The sequence below is a fragment of the Gopherus evgoodei genome, chromosome 6 (genome assembly GCF_007399415.2).
Source record: "Gopherus evgoodei ecotype Sinaloan lineage chromosome 6, rGopEvg1_v1.p, whole genome shotgun sequence".
Taxonomy (NCBI): domain Eukaryota; kingdom Metazoa; phylum Chordata; order Testudines; family Testudinidae; genus Gopherus; species Gopherus evgoodei.
Genome location: NC_044327.1, coordinates 20,859,293 through 20,876,309, shown reverse-complemented (window position 1 = coordinate 20,876,309; position 17,017 = coordinate 20,859,293). Strand labels below are relative to the sequence as shown.

Here is a 17,017-nt window from a genome sequence, read left to right as displayed (position 1 = left end):
TGTGGAGGGAATCCCATGTTCTTACTGTGGAAAAGTACAGCAACAAGATGGAGTTTGGTGTCACATTGGCAAGTCACATGTCCATGCATTTTGCCTAATCACAGCAGGAAATTCCATTAAGTGTAGATGGGCGTGCCCATGGTCCATTGTCAGTTAAATGTGCTTTTGTTGGGTCACTCAATTTGAATAGTCCTGCCAAGATGTGCTTGCTAATAATTTTGTGGGCCTTACCCGAGGAGCAAACATTTGCAATCCAGATATACAGCCAATAGTTATTGTCAAAAAAAGAAAAAAAAGATATGTGCATACACGTAGCATAATCTTAACCAGCAAATCATAGACACCTCACTTGACAACCTTTGTACAAGATTCACTGCAAATATATAACAGTGGTTGCAACAATTTTAATCAGATATCACAAGCGAGTCAAAAAATTATCAGCCCATTTTACAGATAGACAGGGAAATGCCACAGAGCAAGATCTGAAAATTGAATCTACGGCTTGCTCCTGAGTCCAATGTCAGTGCTTTAAGTACATGTTAAACTGTATCTCTCCATGACCCTAATCTAATTTGCTTAGGGGTAGGCAACCTACGACACGCGTGAGCTGATTTTCAGTGGCCCTCACACTGCCCAGGTCCTGGCCATCAGTCCGAGGGGCTCTGCATTTTAATTTAATTTTAAATTAAGCTTCTTTAAAACTTTTACCTACTTTACATAAAACTATAGTTTAGTTATATATTATAGATTTATAGAAAGAGTCCTTCTAAAAACGTTAAAATGTATTACTGGCATGCGAAACCTGAAATGAGAATGAAGACACGACACACCACTTCTGAAAGGTTGCCGACCCCTGAATTAGCTATTTTCTTTGCCGTCCCATTGCCATAATCTCTGTATATCAACACGATGCCTCTTGGGTCATTGGAAGTTTCTGGTAGTGCATAGAGAAGCCAAGCTTTAAAGGGAAAAAAACTACTGGGAAGAATGGCATGGCGGCAGAAGGGGCTGTAAAGGCTTTTCCATTTGCTACAGGAAAACAAAGTTCTACCATATATAAAGACAATATATACAGGCATAAAGATATGTTTTAGATCTATGTGCATCAGCGATGCAAAAATGAGATTGGCCACAGTCTGCCTAAAGTGCAGATCACTTTATATAATGTCACAGCTGTAATATTTTTTAAAATTGCTGAAGAATGTTAAAGCTGTTCAGACAAATTATAACAGACCAATACCCCTACATCAGGGTCACACTCTGCACACCAGTTGGCTTGTTAAGGTACCTATGTGTAATGCTATTTACATTGCACATTTGGGGGGCACAAATTTGCAGTTGGTCAAGGGGGTGGGGCATCCATTTACTTTTTCAAAATGCCTTGTAAATGCAAAACCTAGACAAAGTCTCGTGTTCCCAGATATATCAAGGACAATTATATGAAACCTGGTGGGGGGAAAAAGACTTTAAAGTGACATGTTCAAGGTACCACACATTCTTCCTCCCCCCAAAAAACCCAAAGAAACAAACAAAACAACCAAACATTTATATCAGTGTATGAAAGTACCTGCTCAAGCCATAATCATGCAAGTTAACATTTTGATCAATCACATTTTACAATAAACTGTTAAGACCTCCCTCACCCTGCCCCTCCTCCAGTTCTGCAAAGGACTCTAGCACTACAGGCCTGGTGCTAGCATGAGCTTTTTTCCCCACACCGACCCTAAAGAGGTACTTCATTCCAGACTGGGGACACTAAGTGGGGGCCTGAATTTGTAGCTACTCCATTAGATGGTATAATGGCTACATCAGTCCACAGGCTGCCTATTAAAATTCTTTATGTAGCTATAAGTAAACATACAGCCGTAGCTGTGTATATACAGCATTACATTTTATAAATTAATCATGTCCAAGACAAATTTCAGAGCTATGTGTATATTAACTCATTTGATTGTTTTAAGCCATATTTGCATTCAGCCTTCTTCCTGGGGCAGAGAAGTTCTGATTAAACATTGTCTCTCCTTGGCCAGCACACACAACCACCAATTAAAAAAAAACCACCCCAAAACAAGCATCCCCCTTTCACTGCAGTTTCCCTCTCCTCAAACAATAACACACTCATGAGCAGAGTTTTTAGTTACAGGCCTATTTCAGGTTTTTAGAGAAAGTTTTCCACTACTTTGCTCTGATAGAAAGATTTTGGGCACTTGTATCTTTGCTATTGGAGAGTTCTGTAGACAAAAGGTTGATTAGTGCTAGCTGTGGCCTTTTCAGAGCTGAGTAACAAGTTTCTTTTGGATGTGGCAAGCACCTATCCTAAGTCTTGTAAAGTCAATATTTGAAAGGGGAAAAAAAACCCCGTCTACCTCGTGGTAGTAGTATATGTCTCCCCATTTTGGTCAAGTTTAACTTGTAATACAATCTATGTGAGGAAACGAGACATCCATGAAAGGGTAATAATGAAATTGGGCTCTTCCACAGGCAGCCTCCCATGTTTTCCAGTTATGTTCTCATTAGCTAAGTGTACTTTGTGCAAAGAACCTTCTGTCATGGTGTACTGTTGCAAAGCATTCTACCACATGGTTATTTCTAGCAGGTGCTTAACCTGGCACTGATTTGGAATATAGTTGTTTACTTCACCCTCCGTGCACTAGCACCTCCACATTTGGTGTCATTTCTTCCTTTACATTATTTCATGAATCTTAAACAAGAAAGTGCATAAATGACACAGGTATCCAGGCTAAGCTATAATACTGGAAGGATTTCAATGCACTCCATCTGCTCTCTACCACAAGAGAAATCACACCACATAGACTGCACAAGTTCAATATTTTGTGCATTAACACTTCCAAAATCTGTAGCTAGTGTACAGTATAAATTATGGATCAGATTATGGAAGCACATAAGGGTCTATGAAGAAAAACATGGTAGCTTTGTGAGAAATAAGTGGCCAACATGTCCTTTGCAGTAAAGAGTAACACCTTTAATTTGGATTTTTTTTGTAGGTTGATGATTGTAACTGACAGCTTATTGTTTTTTAACTATTCTTCATTAAAAAAAAAAAAGTGACCATACTAAAACACCTTTATAAAGCAAGTTTAACAAAAACAGGTCAAAATAAAAGATAAATCATTAGGTTCGCCATAAACAAGATTACAGATAGCCTAACTTCTTTGTGTTTTAGCTGGATTTTACTTCTTAACATACACATTTATTGGGAAAAACTGACATAAGTGAGAAGATTGTAGTGTTTCTCCACTTTATTGTTTTTCTATACCACTCTTTTGGGGGGGGGGGTGGAGAGAAGAAAGGCACAGGGTCAAAGAGAAGTAGGAGAGAAATTTACTTTCAGTGGGTGATTTGCAGACAGCAGCAGTGGCACCTTAAAGGAAGTCAGGTAGATTAGTTCTTTGTTTAGTATTGTAAGATAATTTAGCACAAGTTTTAAAAATTGAAAAACCAAGTTCTTGTTTCTTAGTGTTCAGATCATCAGCAGTGCAAAGCTGTTAAATAGGAGGTACAGAACCAACGCCTCCACCTAACCACATTTTTACACTGAACAAAAATTATACACTGAATAGCAAACATTCAAAATTAAATAATTCTTGTACAAAAATCCTTACAGACTGTTTAAGTACACTCCACTGAATATTCAGTGTAATTACAGAGGGCTTGATATACTTTGACACTAGCACTATTAGTAACAGCACCCATTGTCTGCAACATACACAAAATGTGCTTAATACTGAAATATTATGGAAAAGGAAGTGGTTTCATGTTGATTATGATGTTCTTGAAGAAAATCACCATTTTCTCCCCTTAGTATCCTCCTTTACTTTCCAAAGCATCAGTTCCATACAAGCAGCAGCATCTTCACTAGAATCATGGCCACCAACTATGAAGGAACAAAATAGATTCATATTTAAGTAGTAGTAAACAGCAACATTTTCCCATTAGATAGTGTCCATCACAAAGAGAAAAAACATAGCATGCAAAAGAGTCAATTATTCTAGAACTGACTGATGTAGAGGGCCCAGCTTCACTACTGGCTAGTGAACTATAGGATAGAAAACCAGCAACCTACCAAATAATATTTACATCAACCTGGGACATCTGTAGCATACTGCATATATAAGTATTGCATTTAAAACTAATTTAGTGACATGAGAAAGTAGAGGATGGATGAGATGCAGTGGAAGGAAGAGAAACAGAAGTAAAGAAAAAGATCCTACAAGAACGGTGGTGTTGCAGATCATCATAACTGGCGTACAGCAGTAAAATTAAGTTAGGAATGGGAAGCTGGAGGGGCAATAACTGAAAGGGGGAGGGCTGGTGGCATGATCTACATCACTTATTTGCCCATCATTTGTGAGAAAGCATATGGACAAACAAGAAAATATCATTGAAAGATCAATTGTCTCAAGTATAGAGTCTTGAAAAAAAACTGCAAGGTAAGTTTGCTTGTTACTAACTACGTAATACTTTTCCATATGCAGTTTGTTATGGCTCTTGTATTGTTCACAAACATCCTATCAAACATCAGGACCAAACCTGACTATCTTGCAGGAAACAGTTGAAATTCAGTATTTAGACTGATATGACAGGAATTTGCAAAAGCACTTCCATAGCAACATATAAGGAGTACCAAACTCTTCAGCAGTAATAGGTACAAATATGCATTTTTATTGATATTTCACTAAGAAAGGGTAGAACTATCTCGTACGGAGTAGCTAAATTGAAGTGAGCATTCCCTGACTGTCTGCCAGGTGTACTTATCCTTGATTTTAGTAGAACAGAAAAATGTTTGGCATGTACTCTACACAGGAAAAATGATCAAGGCTAGCATTCACCCGTCCACATGCATCTATTATATCCTGACTGTCTCATTGCACAGTTCAGTTAATTTATGTTTTTGCAAGTCTACTTTAAAATGAAATCACCCAGCTGGGAAGGTAAGATAGTAATGCACTGCTTTTATAGTAAAATTAGACCTGTCTCTGCCTCACACAGAATGAGAAGTTCAACACCTGGCCTTTGGCATGAGACCACCTGATAGAACATCCTGCTGGGAAAACTGAACTTCGACAATAGCTAGAGCTAAATCTAAAATTAGAAGGTCTATAAAAGTTAAGAGGAATAATCTGGGATGAAAAGATTTTTTCCCTCCAGCTACACATTTGCAGCTCCTATTGACTTAAATAAAAGTTGTGACCTGCCTGTTTTGTCATTAACACTTAAAAAAAAAAAGGTGATGTATCTTCAGTGGCTGGCAATAAGATTTCAGAAAGTTCAGGAGGCTGTAAAATCTATTCCTTTTCCAGTTTTCCTTGAAGCATTTAAACCTGCAGAACTCATTTCCCATTTGTCCTTCAGAACATGCAGGCAGCCATCCTTTCTCTTTGTCTTTGAGCTAATGGTGGGCATTTCCATCTGGTAGCATGAGGTGAGGTGGTTGATGGGGAATGTTGTCCAAAGCAGACAGAACTGTTTGGTGTTCTGCTTCATGAGATATGCAAGACTTATATAGACAACAGAACAACTAGCCCAGAAGCTATTAAACTAAGCCCCCATATAAAACAGTGGTGTTCAAAGGCTAGAAACAAGCTTTAAACCACCTTTTTAAAAGAAAAAATATGGTGCCATCACATATACAAACTACATCTATAAGGATGAGTGATATGAGTACAAACAAAAGAAGTTAATACCATTTAAGAACATGATTTTATTTATTTATTTATTTATTTATTTTTTACATAGAATCCACTCAAGTCACTGAAGTGGCAAAATTTCCATCAACTCAAAGAAGCAGAGCCCAACAACAGAGGTACTGAATCCTGAATATTGTACCTTCCAGATTCATTGGAAGAAATATAATTTGCACAAGTTAAGATAATAAAATACAAGTACCAGCTCTGTAAATACTTAATACAACATATTAAGTACTGTGTCATCTCCAAACAAATTCCTATGTCATAATATGGACTTCTTTCAAAGACCTTTTGTATCCTATACAAAAACATTTAAAGTTGTCTTCATCATATGGCAAGTTTCTTCCATCAGAAAGCAAACAGGAGGCTTTAACTTCATGAATTTAGTTCTAGCTTTGTTGGTATAAAAGTCTGCATTGCTGGTTACCTGTTTAGTTACATATTTATTGACTATTACTGAAATTCTCACACATTCAGAAAGGATCTCAGACATCTTTTAGCCAGGACGTTGATACACTTAACTTGGAGACTGAGATCTGAAAGTGAAGAACTCTTGTAAGTGCATCAGTTACCTAATTTATTGAGACCTCTCTCTCATATATATCTTAGACGTACATTTCTTCAAAATGTATGTTCTAGGAAGGTTTGTAAGGAGTTAGGTGGTAACACAACTGTTCGCTAAAAGAATTCCCCTCCCCGCACAAAAACACCCCAACAAACACTGGAAAAAACACTTAGTTTCCATTTTTAAAAAGTCTGATTTAAATCCAACTTAACAGATTTAGCTGAAAATTCCCAGGAGTTCAAACATCACCCACAGATTGTGTCCTGCCAGTCTGGGGAAAAGACACTATTCTGCATTCTCTGAATGTCTGCTTTAAGTGAAAAACTGAATCCAGGCTTAATGTAGAGATGCTATTGTACCTCTGTAATTACGAAGCTCTAAGACAAGGCAGTAGCCAAGAAAGATTCAAACACAGAAGTTCAAAAGGTACAAGTCATCTTGTGTCAGATATTTGCTTAGAGAGATCAAAAGTAGAATACTTATTTTTTTAAAGACTTTATTGATTAAAACTATTAAATGAAAGACAAATATTGTTGACTACAGAGAAAGTAGTTCAGGATATGACTGAACATTTCCACATGAGCTCTGGACACCACCACTTGTTTTACAATATCAAAAAGCAGGCTAGGCACCTCATATCAGACATGTTCCCTGCCCCTGAAGTGATTATAATCTGACACTGGACATGACAGAGTGGCCAGAATAGTAGCAAGGGATTCAGGTGACGAAGGAGTCAAGTAAAAGCAACAAGATCACGCCATTACTTTGGTTAATTATGTGCGGACGTTTTCTGTTTGATAAGCCATTATTGAAAAGCCTATTAACATCAGGTATTAATTCACAGTTTGTAGGCACCACAGAAATTCTAAGTTTCAAGGAAACTATGCCTAACAACAATTTCATAATCTAAACTTGTGTAGTATGTAGAATTTAGAAGCCAAGGAATGTGAGATATTAGATCCAGGGTGTCTTTGGAGAACATTTACCTTTATACAAACTAAGTGCTTATTGAAAGGAAGCCTTCAACTAGTCATCCAGACCACATGATCACAGACAGTTGCCAGTTAGGAGCCTCGTAGACCTGGAGTTTGAGTGCAAATGCATTCAGATACAAGTTGTGTTCAAAACTTGTATAACTTAAAGGTTGTGCCCGCTCTTCCTTGGAATCCCTTTTTTGCCCCTTTTCCTCCCCAAGCACGCTTATGTCTCATTCAGTTGGACAGCCATACAAATAGAAGCACTCTGAAAGTGAGAACTGATTGTCAATCAAGACAGTATTTGAAGAACTGTGTTAACAAAGAGCTAAATACAGAAATGCTAATCTGAAGAACAGTTTCCATTTTTTTCTCCCCAAGACTCAAAAAAGTGTGTGTCTAGGAACTCATTAAAATAGTGCTTTCAATTAGATGACTAATAATGTACAGCATGTCTCATTTTAGTCTAAAGTAGTAATTGTACACGTATACTGTGTATGTAGTTTTACTGATTTTTCTTTTAAGCCCAACTGAGCAATTCATTTTTAATTTTAAAACTGAAATCCAATGAAATTTTAAGGATGGTATTTTGTATCCTAAAAAAACCTTCTGTGTCATGTCTCTAGCTAGCATGTGTGAATGTGTGTTTAAAATATGCATGTAAAATATTTATCAGCCATAACCCATTATGTTCTCCATTTTGATTCTCAGATATTTGACTCCCTCAAATTGGTTTCCCTGTTAGTGCTACTTGTAGACAATATGATTTCCTTGCTCACGTTTCTCTACATTTGATACATACATCTGTTTTGTATAAAGAATTTTATTTTAAAAAAATGAAGTCACTATTAGAACTTTTGCGTCTAGGAGAGAAAAAAATATTAAAAACACTGAATATTGCATTTGAAAAGTGGATTAAAAGTAATCCTCCAAAATAATTGACATGTGGATAAATGAAAATGGCTGAAACAGAGGTACACAACTTGCACTTTGAAAGTTAATTCTGCTTTGAGAGAGATGACTCACGGGAGAGAAAATGGAAAAGAGTCTCAAAGTGAAGAAATGTTAAAGTGCAACTAATGTAAAAGGCAATCTTACACAGGTTCTTACACAGGTTCTATCCCTTAATTAGTGAAATTAAGAGCGTCATTCCCACACAAAAAAAATAGTTGGCAAGTTTAAGGGTGACATTTGTGCCTTAAATACTTCCACATCTACACTTGCAGTATTTTATATATATTATATATATATATATATATATACACACACACACACACACACACTACAATGAGCGCTGCAAATGCTGAGGTAATTTCATCTAAGACAAAGTTAGCAAGTTTTTAAATGGCAACAATCATACTATGAGATTGGTTGTTGCTTGGTGCTTTTCCTTTTATTATGCAAATCACCAATGGATATATAGAAACTAAAATAAGCGCCTACCATCATCTTGAATAATTCGTCTGAGGTAATCAGCCATTAGATTTCTAAGTGCTCTTTTATGAGGCAAGCCTAGCCGATGAGGAAACACCACTGCTGTGTCCACAACAGTGTTATGAATCAGCTGTTAAAAAAAAATTGCAGTAGTCTGTGTTAAGGACATCCGTGATCACAAGTCCAATTACATTTTTCCCTTTAATAAAATAAAACTGTTCTTAAAAATTCTCATGGTTAAAACACTACCTCTGTCACGTATAAATACCTTTTTATAACCCACTTCCTTCAACTGGTCTCACCCTTGATTTCTTCATACTATTCCTGTTTTATCCGGTCTTATTAGATTGTAAATTCTTAAGGGCAGGGGCTGTCTTTATATGTTCTGAAAAGTGTTATGTATATTACTTCCACAACCTAGAAGTTTGCTAATTTGATGTACAGTCAACAACTATCAACTATTTTCAGGCCACAAGCTAATATTTTACCACTTTTTATTCTTGCCAGAAAACTATGTGAAAAGCACCCTGATAAGTTTGTATGTCATATGAAAACAATTCACCGTTGTAGCTTCTGAATATCAATCAACGGCAGGGACTCCCTACTAGGATTGCCAAATGCTTGGTTTTTTTTTTACATTTGGCTGAAATCTTCCATTGAGTACTAGTGCCTTTCACAGGTTTAAATATAACTAGTGTCAGTCCTATAAATTCTGACTGTTAGAAACCTGAGTACTGAATACATACAGCAAGAAGTTGTGTTGAACGATGCTTGCTTCAGCAGTGATTCAGTACAAATATATGCTCAATTATTTAAAGGTGCACCCACTGTTTTAAGGCAATTATAAGCAGTCGGTGAATTCATTAGTTTATGCTAAAAAGGCAAATAGTGGCAGATTTCTCCCCCCCCCCCATTTAACAACAAGGAAAATATAATGCAAGGGTGATGTGAAAATGCATAGTTAAAAGCACACAAAAAAAATCAAAAGAAAAAGGAATTCATTGACGTTTGCTTGCTTGATACCTTTTTCTATTCTGTATCTAAGTATATGAAAGCTATTCATTTAATCTGTCATAATGTGTACGATGAACCACAGCATGTGTAATGCTGACACATTAATCTGCCAAAATCTTAACTTATTTCCTATTTCATTCCTTTAACTGGGCACCATTATATCCTGCAATAAGTTCAGTTTTAGTCTAAAGATATTCTCCCAAAGACCAGCTGCTCTGAAGTTAAAGTTAGTGACAGCACAGGTTTAAATTTCATGGAACTAACGTTTAAATGTTTTACCTTAAGAGCAAATAAATCATTTTCTAAGCTGTGTCCAATTAAAATAGTATCTGCACTGAACAAGTTTAGCAATATTGCCTGCACATCCCGAATAGATGAGGATGTGTTCTTCAAGTCCTCTTCTGTCACTCCAGAAAATCTAAGATAGATTTAAAAGAGCTTCAGTAAGTGAGAAATATATCCTCTGGATTCCTTTTTGTAGCAGTCAAATTCCAAAACTGGGTAGAGTTAGAAGTAGAACAATTTTTATTCTCCTCTCCAGCATAGGTGCCAGGACAATGAGGTTACTGGCTTTGGCCCTGCTTTCAGAAAAACTACTGTGACAGCTGGCTGCAGATGAATGAAGGAGGATTTGGGATACTGCAAGGACGCAGGTCCCGCTATTGACAGATTGAGGCAAGAACCACAGACTTGGCATTTGCTGGGCTTCTTCCTCCTCCTCCCCTTTGACAGGGGATCAGAGCAGGTAAAAAGCAAACATCTCTAAAAAGGTTGTCTTGCCTTAAGACATTTGCTGCTACTTCAGCAAAGAGAAATCAAGACTTCGAAACAGAATGCATGAGGATCCTGAGGAGGTTGAAGCCAAAAAGCTTTTGCATCCCGGATGGATGCCTCTTGCCTGATTGACAGGGAGATAGCACATGCACAGAATCTGCATTAATAGCAGCCAGATTCATCAAATCTTATTCCAGTAAGTTTTTAAGTTTAAATAACAAAGTTGTCATGCTTCAGACAGGGATCACAAACGCCCCATCTGTAAATGTGTAAAAGTCACATGAAAATGCAACTATTCATTTGGGGAGAAACAGGGAAAATTTACATAATGTAGAAAAGAGGTTTTTGTTTTAAGTTAAAGGGGGTAGCCAATTGTTTTGTATCTAAATTTACCTCCAATAGGCAGAAGAAAGTTTAACAAAAGTAAATATATATGTAACTTCTCAGAACTGAGTTTTTACTGAATTAAAATGAACAGTTCACGAATTAAGGCACTATCATCTTCAAATGTTACAGTTTTCTTTAAAGATACGCATACCTAGTATTATAGTCTATGATTTCATTATCTGGTTTAACAAGTGTATCATAGGCAACCTGTAGGCTGGAATCAACCACTGTCACTCTAGTAAGTTCCAGACCCTGTGTTGTATAACACTAAAAAGAAAAACAAAACAAGTATTAAATGAGAATTTAGAATGTGTGAGTCACCTCTGTGCTTTTTGCTCTTTATACAAGGTATGTAACATGAAAGAACCACACAGATACTGTGGAGTCCAAATAATCATGTTACCTACCCTTTCCTGCAACCACATTTTTATGTAGTTTCATTTCCCTTCCCAAAAAACACAATGCAGATTGCTGCAACGGTTAAGTTTCTCTATATCGATTGCTCCTTAAGGAAAGATTGAGACGTAGTCTCTGGATGTAATAACAGCAGTCACGTTTTATTTAGCTCATACTAAACAGTCTCCAATTCTGTATCATTCTTCATAGATAAAATGCATCCAGTTTAGCCTAAATCTTAATGGAAAACCATTCCACCACTTTTTATTCCTAGAACAAAATTATACACAGTATTTCCTATGAAGCAACATTCAAAAGTAGCTGACAAATGTTTGGTTTGAGCTGAATATTTCAAGAAGCCTAAAGTTAACCATACCATCTCACAGTCGAGTGCAAACACACCATGATTTCCATCAGCTGCAGTTAGTTTGATAAACGTCTTCACAAAGCCTTCCAGGTTCTCCTTTCGGCCATCATGGACATGGAGCTGTGAAGTTTCCATTAGCATTAAAACATGATTAATAAGCATCTTATTGCTATGCCAGCATAACTCCATAGTTATAGAGATACAGCCTATGCTGATGGAAGTGGTTTTTCCTATCAGTGTATGGCCACCATCTCCCCATCCAAATGTAGCTAGATCAAGGGAAAAAAAAGACGGTTACTCACCTTTGTAACTGTTGTTCTTCGAGATGTGTTGCTCATATCCATTCCAGGTAGGTGTGTGCGCGCCGCGTGCACGTTCGGAGAAACTTTTACCCTAGCAACCCAGGCGGGTCGGCTGGGCGCCCCTTGGAGTGACGCCGCTATGGCGCCCAATATATATCCCAGCCTACCCGGCCACCCTTCAGTTCCTTCTTGCTGGCTATTCCGACAGTGGGGAAGGAGGGTGGCTTTGGAATGGATATGAGCAACACATCTCGAAGAACAACAGTTACAAAGGTGAGTAAACGTCTTTTCTTCTTCGAGTGATTGCTCATATCCATTCCAGGTAGGCGATTCCCAAGCCTTACCTAGGCGGTGGGGTTGGAGTGAGACGTGGCAGTATTTAAAACTGCTACGCCAAAGGCTGCATCATCTCTTGATTGTCTGACTAGCGCATAGTGTGCGGTGAATGTGTGGACCAATGACCAGGTCGCTGAACGGCATATCTCCTGGATAGGCATGTGCGCCAGGAAGGCTGCCTACGCCGCCTGAGCTCTCGTGGAATGTGCCGTGAGATGGCTAGAGGGGACACGAGCTAGGTCGTAGCATGCGCGAATGCATGCAGTCACCCAGGAGGAAATCCTCCGAGAGGAAATTGGTTGACCCCTCATCGCCACAAACAGCTGAGGGAACTTCCGGAATGGCTTTGTTCGCTCAATGTAGAAAGCGAGCGCTCTGCGTACATCTAAGGAGTGTAGCTGCTGCTCTCTCCGAGAAGAGTGTGGCTTCGGGAAGAAGACCGGGACGAAGATGTCCTGGTTGGTATGGAAAGCAGAAACAACCTTAGGGAGGAAAGCCGGGTGGGGTCGCAGGTGCACTTTGTCCTTATGGAAGACGGTGTAGGGTGGGTCCACTGTGAGAGCTCTCAGCTCGGAGACCCATCTGGCCGATGTAATGGCCACCAAGAAGGCCGTCTTCCATGACAGGTACGTGAGCGAGCAAGTCGCCAGTGGCTCGAATGGCGGGAGCGTGAGCCTGTTCAGGACCAAGTTAAGATCCCAGGTAGGAGCAGGGCGGCGTACGGTGGGGGTAGAGACGCTCCAGGCCTTTAACAAATCTGGAGACTAAGGGGTGGGAGAATACGGAGCGGCCACCCTCTCCTGGTCGAAAGGCGGATATGGCCGCTAAGTGTACCTTTAAGGAGGATGTCGCCAGGCCCTGCTGCTTAAGGTACCAGAGGTAGTCTAGGACCGTGGGAATCGGGGCCTGCGTAGGGTTCATCCCCTGAGTAGCGCACCAGCAAGAGAAGCACTTCCACTTGGCCCTGTATGTTCAGCGAGTGGAAGGCTTCCTGCTGTTAAGGAGGATATGCTGGACCGGTGCGGAGCAGCTGAGCTCCACTGTGTTCAGCCATGCAGGAGCCACGCTGTGAGGTGCAGGGCTCGTAGGTCCGGGTGACAGAGCCTGCCGTGATCCTGCGTAATCAGGTCTGGGTGGAGAGGAAGGGGAATTGGAGGGTCCACAGATAGGTCCAGCAAGGCGGTGAACCAGTGCTGTCTGGGCCACGCAGGTCCGATCAGGATTAGATGTGCTTTGTCCCTGCGTAGTTTCAACAGGACTTTGTGCACCAGAGGGAACGGAGGGAAGGCATGCAGTAGGTGGCGGGTCCATGGCAGGAGAAATGCGTCCATGATCGACCCGGGAGAGAGACCCTGAAAGGAGCAAAACTCCTGGCACTTCCTGTTGGACTTGGTCGCGAAGAGGTCTATGCAGGGAAATCCCCACCTCTGGAAGATGGAATGGATGACATCTGGTCTGATTGACCATTCGTGGCATAGGAAGGATCGGCTGAGTCTGTCCGCCAGTGTGTTCTTGACCCCTGGGAGGAAGGATGCCACCAGATCTATCAACTGGGCTATGCAGAAGTCCCAGAGTCGAATGGCTTCCTGACACAGGGAAGACGAACGGGTTCCCCCGTTAGTTGATATAATACATGGCCGTTGTGTTGTCCGTGAGTACGGAAACACAACGGCCGTGCAGGCGTCGTTGAAACGCCTGGCAGGTGAGGCGGACTGCCCTCAACTCCCGGACATTTATGTGGAGTGACAGCTCTTGGGACGACCAGAGGCCCTGGGTGCGCAGGTGTCCTAGGTGGGCCCCCCACCCCAGGGATGATGCATCGGTTGTTAGAGTCATTGACGGTTGCTGTGGATGGAACGGCATCCCCGTGCATACTAGGGATGGGGTCAGCCACCAGTTGAGGGAGCGGAGAGGGTCGGGGGGGACCATCACCAATACATCCAGGTGGTTCCTGCCTGGGCGGAATACGGAATGAAGCCACGTTTGGAAGGGCCTCATCCGGAGCCTGGCATACTTCGTCACGTAAGTGCATGCGGCCATATGCCCTAGTAGTGTGAGGCAGGTGCGAGCCGAGGTGATTGGGGTGGCCTGCAAGCTCCGTATGATCACGACGATCGTCTGGAAGCGGGGTTGAGGTAAGTAAGCCCTGGCTTGGGTAGAGTCCAGAGTCGCGCCTATGAAGTCCAACCTCTGTGTGGGGACCAGGCTGGATTTCTCGGCATTGAGAAGCAGGCCTAGCTGGGAGAAGAGGTCCGTAACGGCCTCGACATGTCGCCGCACCTGCGACTGGGAGGTCCCTTTCAGGAGCCAGTCGTCGAGGTACGGAAAGACGTGGATTTTCCGCTGACGGAGGTGGGCGGCCACAATGGCCATGCACTTGGTAAACACCCTCGGGGCCGTGGAGAGGCCGAAGGGTAGGACTGCGAACTGGAAGTGCTGATGTCTGACCGTGAAGCGAAGGTACTTCCTGTGCAGTGGAAAGATGGCGATATGGAAGTACGCGTCTTTCTTGTCGAGGGCGGCATACCAGTATCCAGGATCCAGGGATGGGATAATGGTTCCCAGGGAGATCATGCGGAACTTCAACTTGAGCATCCATTTGTTGAGGCCCCGCAGGTCTAGGATGGGTCTAAGACCTCCCTTGGACTTGGGGATCAGAAAATATCGGGAGTAGAACCCCTTGCCTCTCTCGCCTAGAGGTACCTCCTCTATAGCTCCCGCTGCAAGGAGGGAACAAACCTCCTGCAGGAGGGTTTGCTCGTGAGAGGGGTCCCTGAAGACAGACCGGGAAAGGGGTGAGGAAGCAAATTGCAGATGGTATCCGTGCTTCACTGTGCGTAGCACCCAACGGTCTGAAGTTAACCGGGACCACGCCGGGAGGAAGTGGGAGAGGCGGTTGGAGAAGGTAGGGGAAGGATCCTGTCTTGCGTCTGGTATGCCGTCCCCGGGCGCACCTTCAAAAGCCAGACTTGGAGCCCGGTGGTGCCACCTTCTTACTCTCCTCCAGGAACGCATTAAATTCCGGGCGTGAGTCCTGGGGTAGAAGTTCGGAGAACTTACCCACCTCCACCCATATATTATAGTTATAACGTCCCAGTAGGGCCTGCTGGTTGGCCACATGGAGTTGCAAGGCCCCAGCCGAATACACCTTGCGCCCCATGAGGTCCATTCGCCTAGCTTCCTTGGCCTTAGGGGCCGGAGCCTGTTGGCCGTGCCGTTCCCTGTCGTTGACAGACTGGACAACTAGGGAGGAAGGTGGACATATAGGTACTCGTACCCCCGAGAGGGTACCATGTACTTCCTTTCCACTCCCTTAGCTGTTGGCGGGATGGAGGCTGGTGACTGCCACAGGTTATCGGCGGTAGACTTGACAGTCTTTATGAATGGGAGGGCTACCCGGGTAGGTGCATCAGCCGAGAGAATGCTCACTACCGGGTCCTCAACCTCTGGGACCTCCTCCACAGGTAGGTAGATATTAAGGGCCACTCTACGGAGGAGGTCCTGGTGGGCCCTAAGGTCTATCGGTGGGGGTCCTGACGCTGAAGACCCAGCCACTGCCTTATCTGGCGAGGAGGAGGAGGAGGATACTCCGGGGATGAGGGCATCCTGTGCGGTCTCCTGTTCCTGGCCTAGTTCCTGCTCGAGTTGACCCGGGGAGCCTTGTGGCGGCTGTTTGTCCGACTCAACCACGGGGGGGGGCGGGAAACAGTGGCCTCTGGCACCCGATGTTCTGAGGCGGTAGAACGTGTCTGGGGCACGGGGGCACCCTGGGCCTGATGATATGCCCAGGGTGTCCAAAAACTCCACTGTTGGGCACCCGCGTCCTGCGGGTGGGGGTCCTGGAACACTCCCAGCGGTACTTCGGGATCCTGGTCCCGTTCGTAGTAGCTACCCGCCTGGGAGGATGCCGACGTGCCTCTAGATGGCCAAGGTAGAGCGGTGAAAGTCGGTGCCGAGGTACCGACAGACCTTACACCTCTGGGTAGTGGCGACCAGTGTCGGTATTGGTGACGGTGTTGAGAGCGAGACCGGGACCTGCGACCGGCTCGGTGCCGGGAGGTCGACCGGGATCCCGAGTGCCTCTGTCTCGATCTGCTCCTGGAGGCGCGGTGCCCACCGTGGTGCCGTGAGCTGGAGCGGTACCGGGAGTACCGGGTTGACGCTCAGGACGTCGACTGGTGCCGGGAGCCTGACCGGTGCCGGGAGCGTGAGCGGTACCAAGGTGATCGGTGCCGGGACCGAGATCGACGTCGGAAGCATGAGCGACGCCTCGATGCAGAGCGTTCGCGGGACCGCGATCTGGAGCGGTGCCAGTCTGCTACGCTGACCGAAGCTGGTCTGGTCAGGGTCGGTTTGCCCATGGAGTGTAGGACCCGCACTGGCGGTGCCGGGGGTAAGGGCAACGGTGCCTCGGTGATCGCGATCAGATCCCTCGCTGCGGCAAACATCTCCGGGGTAGAAGGCGAAGCAGGCTCTACCACGGTGTGCACCGGGGAGCCGCCAGGTGCCGGACTCGACGGTCCTCGTGGGGTCGGGGTCAACGGTACCGGCTTCGATGGTGCCGCAGCAGGTATCGGTGCCTGGCGATTCGTCTTTGGCGCAGGCTTTGACTGCGAGGCAGTTGGTGGCGGGATGATCTGCGCCTTCGCCGCGTTCGGCCTCGGGGAGAGGGAGCAGCTCGGAGTCGGTTTCGGTGCCGGCTTCTTGGTGGCAGCACTCGGTGCCGTGGCAGTGCCCTTGCTTACCGGCTGACTTGTGCT

At 43.4% G+C, this 17,017-nt stretch overlaps 1 protein-coding gene across 1 annotated transcript in view; it reads right to left on the bottom strand.

Moving 5' to 3' along the window:
* Positions 1-3,803: 3,803 nt before the first annotated feature.
* The window catches only part of LOC115653390 (RNA exonuclease 1 homolog), a 37,230-nt gene continuing 24,016 nt past the window's right edge, over positions 3,804-17,017 (bottom strand). Inside the window, exons 12-16 of the mRNA XM_030566646.1 lie at positions 11,629-11,739; positions 11,008-11,123; positions 9,975-10,113; positions 8,691-8,811; positions 3,804-3,895 (exon numbers count right to left, since the gene is read on the bottom strand). Of these exons, the coding sequence (XP_030422506.1) occupies positions 3,804-3,895; positions 8,691-8,811; positions 9,975-10,113; positions 11,008-11,123; positions 11,629-11,739 (579 nt within the window). The remainder of the gene's footprint in view (positions 3,896-8,690; positions 8,812-9,974; positions 10,114-11,007; positions 11,124-11,628; positions 11,740-17,017) is intronic.